Consider the following 7,621-nt stretch of genomic DNA (forward strand, 5'->3'; position numbering starts at 1 on the left):
AAAAACAAAAAAAAAAGCCCCGAGAAAAGCCTGCTCTTTCTAATAACCAAAGGAGTAGAAAAAAAAAAAAAAAAAAAAAAAAAAAAAAAAAAAAAATGTAGACAACGACCACAAGTGAAAACAGAAACAAACCAATGAAGCTAAACCCAACTCAGGCATATTGCGTAACTTTTTTTTTTGGTCTCGGTTTAAAAACACTGCGACAACATGCTTAACGAAGCTTGAAATTCCAGTTTAATTTGTGAAGGACTGCTTTCAGCCTAGCAAGTTGGGAAAGAAGAGAAACCAGAAGTTCTCAGGTAACTTGAAGAGCCACGGTCAGGGTTACGATAGAGCCGTGAGTCCGAAGTCTGGGCACGCTGAAAAGCTCTCATGTGGACAGACCTCACAGACTATGCCAGTCTCTGTCACTCGCCAGCTGTGTGACCTGGGCAGAATACCTCCCCTTACTAAGTCCTAGCTTCCGCATCATAAGAAAAGAGTAAAAAGGGGATAAGAATACCATACACCTCCCAGTGTTGCTGGATGGGTACACAACTGCTTTGCAAACGGTAAAATGACATATAAGTTATCATTGTCATCCTCTGGTCTGCTCTGTGGTACCGCTGTAGCCTATTTAAATTCGAGTAAGTACTCACACTACATGTCTAGGTGGAGGATAAAAGCACCAGGAGGAGGTGGTCCCTAAGACCACACAGAATATGGCCCAAGACTCTTGGGTCCTAGTCCAGCTGTGTTAATGACTTTCTGTGTGACTTCCACGTATACGACGTCACATCCCCTCTCTGGGCCCCAGTTTCCCGGTCTGTAATGTGCAGGGGAGTAAAGGAGGGAGCTGTAGTCTGTGTTCTCTGTCTCCCCCAGGCCTGTTACTCACATTAACCTCTGCTAATCCCTTCTCCAAACCCCTGAGTCACATCAGCCAAAAACCATCTCTCAGCGAGACACTAACATTTTTTCCCCTCCACCCTGACTTATTTATCTGGGATTATGCTGCGTCCCACATCATGGCTGAAATAAAGGCATCTGTTTCATTCTACCTCCATTAGATTTGGTTGCTTGGATGACAATTTCTTCCAAATGACTGTGAGCTTCCTGAGGGAGACAGACAGGGTCACGTTCATCGGTCTTGATATCCTCTTAGAAAGGAGTGTGGTACCCGGTAGACAGCAGGAGCCTAGCAAGTGTGTGCTTGACTGAACTGCAAACAGCCAAGCGCTAAATCTGGCTCACCCCTGTGCTGCCGTGCACAGCCTGCCCTGCTTCTCCCTCCACTAAAACTGTCCCTGTTTGGCCAAGACCCAGGGGGGCCAGTGAGGATAATCTTGCCCCCTCCAGCACTTGGGGACAGTCTAACCCTTACGGTTATTTCATCTGTGCCACCCTGCAAAGTGGGGACCCTCTGCCCCTTCCTCTTGGCTCCCCCAATGGGTAGAGAGCCTACCAAACTGAGAGGGTCCTGAGGTGAGACATTCCCTCATTTCTCAGTTGAGAACCCAAGGCCAAGCTCCCTCAACAGTCTGGTCTCCCCAGCTAGCTGTCTTCCCCACCATGATGATCCATGGGATGTCTTCCTGGCTGGACTGGAAGCCCCATGGGACAGGGGCTACATCACAGTTCCCAGGAGGGTACCCAGGCATTTGATAATATCAGCTGAATGAGTGGATGCTCCTTTACTACAGCAATTATCCCACTACGTTGCAACCGGTGCTGTTTCTCTCTCCAGGCTGCGAACTTCACAAAGGCAGGGACTGTGTCTTATTTGTCTCTGAAGCCCCAAGACCCAAGGATAGGGCCCAATGCAGAGGAGACATTCAGTTAATGTTTGCTGAGTGAGTGAATGAACTCAAGTTACAGTAGTACTATTGTATGGCATTCGTGAAAACTATGTAAAAGCTCATTCCAGCCCATAACATGCTCCATAAACGGAAGAGGTATATTCTCCTACACTTGGGGATTTTCTGATTGATTTTTTCCACTTCATGCTGGTTCATCTCCATGGCGGCTGGAGAGGGCTCTGTTCCCCTGGGGTCAGGATCTGCCCTGTTTCCTATGATGAGAAGCTCTTTCTCCCACCAAGGCTGTGGGGCTTTTGGCTCCTGTGTGCCCACGCTCCCTGTTGGCACTGGGGAGTCCCAGCACTGGGAGGGCTGCCTCTGAAGGATGGTGAACAGAGGGTACACTGGCATTGTGTTTCATGTGAGGGGGCAAATGAACCCTGTTTTATAGCTTATTCTGCTATGCGTGTTACGGGGGAGTGCACCCTCTCCCCACATTTCTCAGGGACATTCAGTTCTTTTGCTGCCCAGATAGTCAACGGCTTTGGCCAAAACCCTGGATTCCTGAGAAGGGAATGACTTCATGGTACGGCTCCTCTCCCTGTCTTTTCTAACTATAGGGATGTCATTGCTAGTCATGGAATTGCGTCTAGTCTACATAGGCAAAGTGAAGGGGGGGAGTTAGGCAGATAATTTCGGCTGACATCTCTTCCCTATGAAGAGCCAGTACGATTGTACTTTATCTTGCCTGAAGACAGGGCTACTTGGTGCCCTTCCCTGCTTTGCCCATGATGTTTTCTCCCTCCTTTCCAAGAAACGCCTGCCTGCTCAAGCTTCACCTTCTTGATCAATGTTTTCCTACTCTCACAACAGCCAATACAGAAGTCTGCACCTGCCCTTATCACCGTCCATCAGCCCTTAACTTTGGTCTCCCTCCCTCATTTGAGCTCCTGGAGTGTGGGGACCGGACTTACTCATCTCTGTGCCTGGTCTAGGGCCTGGATCCGTAACAGGAACCCTGGATATTTATGGAGCACAGAATGAATGAGCTCCACAAATCTCAGACTGATTAAGGGACATTTCAGCCCTGTGAGTTCTCAAGAGGAGAGCAGGGACCCACTGCCTCTGCCTGGCTACCATGACCCAACCCCACGAGCTCCTTGTCGACAATTACCCCACGGGGCCCAGGACTGGGTGCATCAGGCCCGACCACCTCCTGGATTCAGGCAGCAGACCGAAGGACTGAAAGCTGGCTCGGACAAAGACCGGTGGCCTGAAACAGCCCAAGGCTGCCAGAGCCAACTCAAGGCAAATGAACCAGAGTAATCACAACAACACACACTTGGCTTTTTAATCCTTCTGGTGCTTTGAGATTGTAGAATCACACTAAGTAGAAGGTTCCCAAAGGTGGGGATGCTGAGTTTCTGGCCTGTTGATTTCCTACTCTGTGCAGTATATCAGAAAGTCCCTTGGTATAAATATGAGGGAGCTGCATAAACACATCTGGACTAGGCCAACTGTTAGGCCATCATTATAAAGGAAGGATTAACTGTTTTGATCTTTTTTTTTTTTTTTTTTTTTTTCATTTCTCCATCTTTTTCTTCTCCTAGTAACCCCTTGAGATTGGTAGCGTCAGGAGGAATCAACCCATCTTCCAAGTGGAAAAGCAAAGCACATTGTGTTTGTATTTATACAAGTTCCACACACAAAAAAAGAAAGACAAAGGCTAATTCTAGGACTAATATAAAGACTGGAAGGGCTCTTATGATCCAATGGCCTCATTTTATAAATAGGGAGTGTGAGGCCCACTGACATCGAGTAGCTTTTGCTTAAGGACACACAGAGCACCAAAGACAGAATTGGGATTAGAACCCTGGACTCTTCACTCTCAGCTAATAAAAGTTCCACAAGACTAGGCCTCCCTTCCTTAGGGTTTTGACCGCCCAGCACTTGAAAAAAACCCAGCAGCAAAGACAAACTCTACTACAAACCCGTAAGGACAGAAGGTGTGGAGGCAAAGGTGGCCCCCAGCATGCTTGGGGAGGGTTACCACCAGAAGCAGGGGAGAAGGGACGTTGACAAAGGTAACTCAACCTCCCTTCCCTGGAGAAGCATCCTTTCTGCCACTTTCTGTGGTACAGAATTGGGTGGCCTCTTCTTGTCCACTTGCAATGGCGGTATCTCGTAACGTTGCCAGGCAACTCATTCCGTTAATGAATTATTAGAAAATTCCTTCTTCCATATGCCTTCCTCTCTGCACTTGCTCTCAGAGGCTAACTAATTTTGTTTGCACCAGCTAATTTTAATGAATTCAAATGGAACAACCAGTCACATGCACTCATTCCTTAGATGACATGTGCCGTTTTATGCCTACCCTGCAGGCCCCCTTGACTGGACAGCTGGTGTGTTGGTGGCCTGTTATCTCAGTAATGCCCACCCTCCACTCTGTGCTTCCCACAGCCCTGGAGATGCACAGCACCCATGGGTGCCAGAGCCCTACCTCCATCGTTGTCTTTGCTGTCACCACAGGCAGTTTCCATGGACGTGTCACAGCCAGCTCCTCTCCAGCCCAGCTGGCAGACGCAGTGCCACCCATTCAGGTCCAAGGTACATCTGCCGTTGCCATTGCACAAGCCAGGGCAACCCTCTGCAAGGCAAAGCACTCGGAATCAAGGTATGATCATCCACAGCCAGCTGGTCACATACACGCACACTCTGCCTGTCAACTTACAAAAGGCTTTCACATTCATCAGCGCATTGATGCCCGCAGCACCCGGGGAGGCCTGTCATTAGAACTGCCACTTTACCTCTGAGGCAACTGAGACTCAGAGGTGGAAGGCCTCACTAAGGATGCACAGTCAGGACGTGGCAGGCACAGATCTGGAACCCACACCTTCTGTATCTGAAACCCCCTCTTTCAAAAGTGATCAGGATTCTAGAGCAGGAGTCAGTGGATGTGGGCTTGTCCAAATTTGACCAGTGGAGCTTTTAGGCTGATCCTGTCCTTTGATGTGATATTACCACGTGGAACAAGGGAATCATCTCTCTATTTACTCCTCTTGTCCCCTCAGCACTTCTGGGTCTCATTCTAAAAGGCTGTACTTTTCTCAGGCCTTGTTACTAGGTTCATTGCACTGAACCTTAGGTTTCTCACTTATTTTGTCCCACTTTCTCCTAAACAACTGTCTTTGCTTTCAGGAAGAGTCCTGGAGTCTTTTTTCCCCCATCTTATCTACAGCGAGTAAAGGGAACCCGGACGACTGCCACGAGAGACACTAAGTAGGGCTGTCTGTGATTGCCATTGCAGGTCTGGGCAGGCTTCCCTTCCCTAATTTTCTTCATCTGTACATCTGTCTGCCTGTCTGTCATTTATTAAGCACCTTCTCTGGGCTAGCACTGGAGGTACAGAGATGAGTAAGACCTAGTTCTTATTCTTGAGGAGCATGTAGCCTATCAAGGGAGACAGGTTTGTATAAGCAAAATATTTCACTGCTAAGTACCCTGAGGGAGATGTACAAAATACGGTGGGAACCAAATACAGGAGTGGCCATCTGCCTGAGAGGGCTGTGGGTGATTTAATCAAGGAGGGTCAGGCAATATTTAGACTCTGCCTTAGTTCTGCTTTGACTATATCATAAGGTGGGGAGTTATTATTCAAGTAGATTTGCAGGTTTTTGTTGACCACCTTTTCAAACCCCTCTCTCTCTGAGTCTGTAGCTTAGAAATCTAGGCCTGAGAATCTGTGAAGTTACACGGTCTACTCCAGCTTCTGTGTTGCTGCTTGGTTTTCATTCAAGTCCTCCTTTTAACAAATCTGCCAATTCTTTTCTCAGAGGGGCTATCAAAATATTACCTCCCTGGGATGTCTTCTCTGGCCCTTGCTCGGTCTCAGGGAAAGGTATGGATGTGAAAGCACTCTGCCACCTATAAAACTTGTTTCATTATTAAGAGCAGCAACTACAGCTGCAGACTAAATTTTCTATCATGAAATAACTGAAAACTGACCCATTATTCTCAAATGGGACAAATGTGGATGTGGCTGTCTGATATAAGACCTAGGCCAAGGTAGGTACTCACTAAATGGCCGATCAAATAGAATCTAAAGCTGTAGTGTTTCAAGGCCTTTTGATAGTTGACTGTTCTTATAAAGTAAAAGGAAAGAATTGTTCATTTATACTTGAGATGTTCAATACAGGTGTTCAATACCAATCAATCAATATGGCCACTGTGTTCCATTCAAAGGAAGAAACATTTACGGAGTGTGTACTCTGAGCCTAGGAGGGATTCCTGCGGAAGTTTTGAAGCAAATGTAGATAATGGGCTCACAGCAGAAGCCTGCTGGGAAAGGTGGGAAGCCAGGCCACCCCAAAAGTGATCGAGAAAGCAGTTGAAAAGCCCAGGAGCAGCGCTGTGATGTGCAGGTGACCGCCCAGGTATTCTGACTCAGTAGCTAACATCAGCCACCCCTCCTGATCTAAGCAAATACAGACTCCCTCTTTTTCCAATTAATCCCATTTAAGGTTTTGTCCATCCAGCTGAGACTTTAAATTAAGCCTCATATGTACCTGAGGTCCGTTTTGGAGGAAGAAGAGTCCAATCGTCAAGAATATGGTAGTAGACTTGCTTTCTCTTGCTCAAGATGTAGCCTCTTGTAAGGTGCAAATAACATCGCTTATCTAAGAGCACACGCTTGGGAGCCACATCAAAGGCTGGCTCTGTCACACAGTGGCTTTAGGACACCCAGGCACCTTATTTAATTTCTCTGAGCCTCAGTCTACTTATAAAATGGGGTTGTTGGGAGGATTAAATAAGATAATGTACGCATGATGCACAAAGCCTGACATACAGCTTGAACACAGTATCTGAATCTTCAACTCACCTTGACCTTCTCTCTGGTTTAGTAGAGGGACTATAATATCATAAGTTGTATCCCTAACCTCAGGTAGGGGTCACAGAAAGGCAAAATAGAAAACTGAGGCAGTTATCTAGATCAGAGTTGGCAAGCTTTTTCGGTAAAGGTCCAGATAATAAATATTTTAGGCTTGTGAGCCATATGGTCTCTGTTGCAATTACCCAACTCTGCCATTGTAGCTTGAAAGGAGCTACGTACAATTTATAAATGAATGGGCATGGCTGTGTTCCAATAAAACTTTATTTACAAAAACAAGTGATGAGCCAGATTTGGTCTGTGTGCTGTAGATGCCAAACCCTGGTTTAGATGCTTCAGGACAGTGATGACAATGCCAGTTGCCATATACTGAAGGTCTCCTATGGCTTGCCACTGTGCTAGACAGTCTACATATATTATTTCCAAACTAAGTAACTTTTGGTTATATTTTCCAGATCCTGATTTACTAGGGCAGTGCCAATTTCACACCACTTAATCCTAAATTTTTAATAAAAACCATGTGTTATAATACAGTATGGACTTTGTACCTAGACAGACCTCAGTTTAAATCCCAGCACCACCATTTTACTTACTACCTGTGTGATGACTGGCAAACTATTTAACTAAGCCTCAGTTTTCTCATCTGTAAAATGGAGGTAATATGTAATTCAAAGAGTTGTTAAGAAGATTAATGGGATAATGTATATCAATTATTTAGCACAGTGGGTAACACTGGTAGGCATTTAATAAATGACAGCTGCTATTATTATTATTGGGTTTATTTTGTTTTAACATTGTATAACTTCACTAAGAAACTCACAAACCAGAAAATAACCCTTTGCCAGTCCAAACTGTGTCAATGTTTGGGTCAAAAGCTGTGGTCCTCATAAATACAAACCTTGCCAGAGGGAGCTGAGACAAACCCAATGACGTGGTCATGGGGCCAACACGCAGC

General features: G+C 46.1%; 1 protein-coding gene across 1 annotated transcript in view; it reads right to left on the bottom strand.

The window, feature by feature from the left end:
* TENM4 (teneurin transmembrane protein 4) overlaps positions 1-7,621 on the bottom strand; it is a 400,863-nt gene that overhangs the window by 104,340 nt on the left and 288,902 nt on the right. Inside the window, exon 14 of the mRNA XM_007455571.1 lies at positions 4,279-4,425. Within this exon, the coding sequence (XP_007455633.1) occupies positions 4,279-4,425 (147 nt within the window). The remainder of the gene's footprint in view (positions 1-4,278; positions 4,426-7,621) is intronic.

The sequence above is a fragment of the Lipotes vexillifer genome, unplaced genomic scaffold (assembly GCF_000442215.2).
Source record: "Lipotes vexillifer unplaced genomic scaffold, Lipotes_vexillifer_v1.1 scaffold123, whole genome shotgun sequence".
Classification (NCBI taxonomy): domain Eukaryota; kingdom Metazoa; phylum Chordata; class Mammalia; order Artiodactyla; family Lipotidae; genus Lipotes; species Lipotes vexillifer.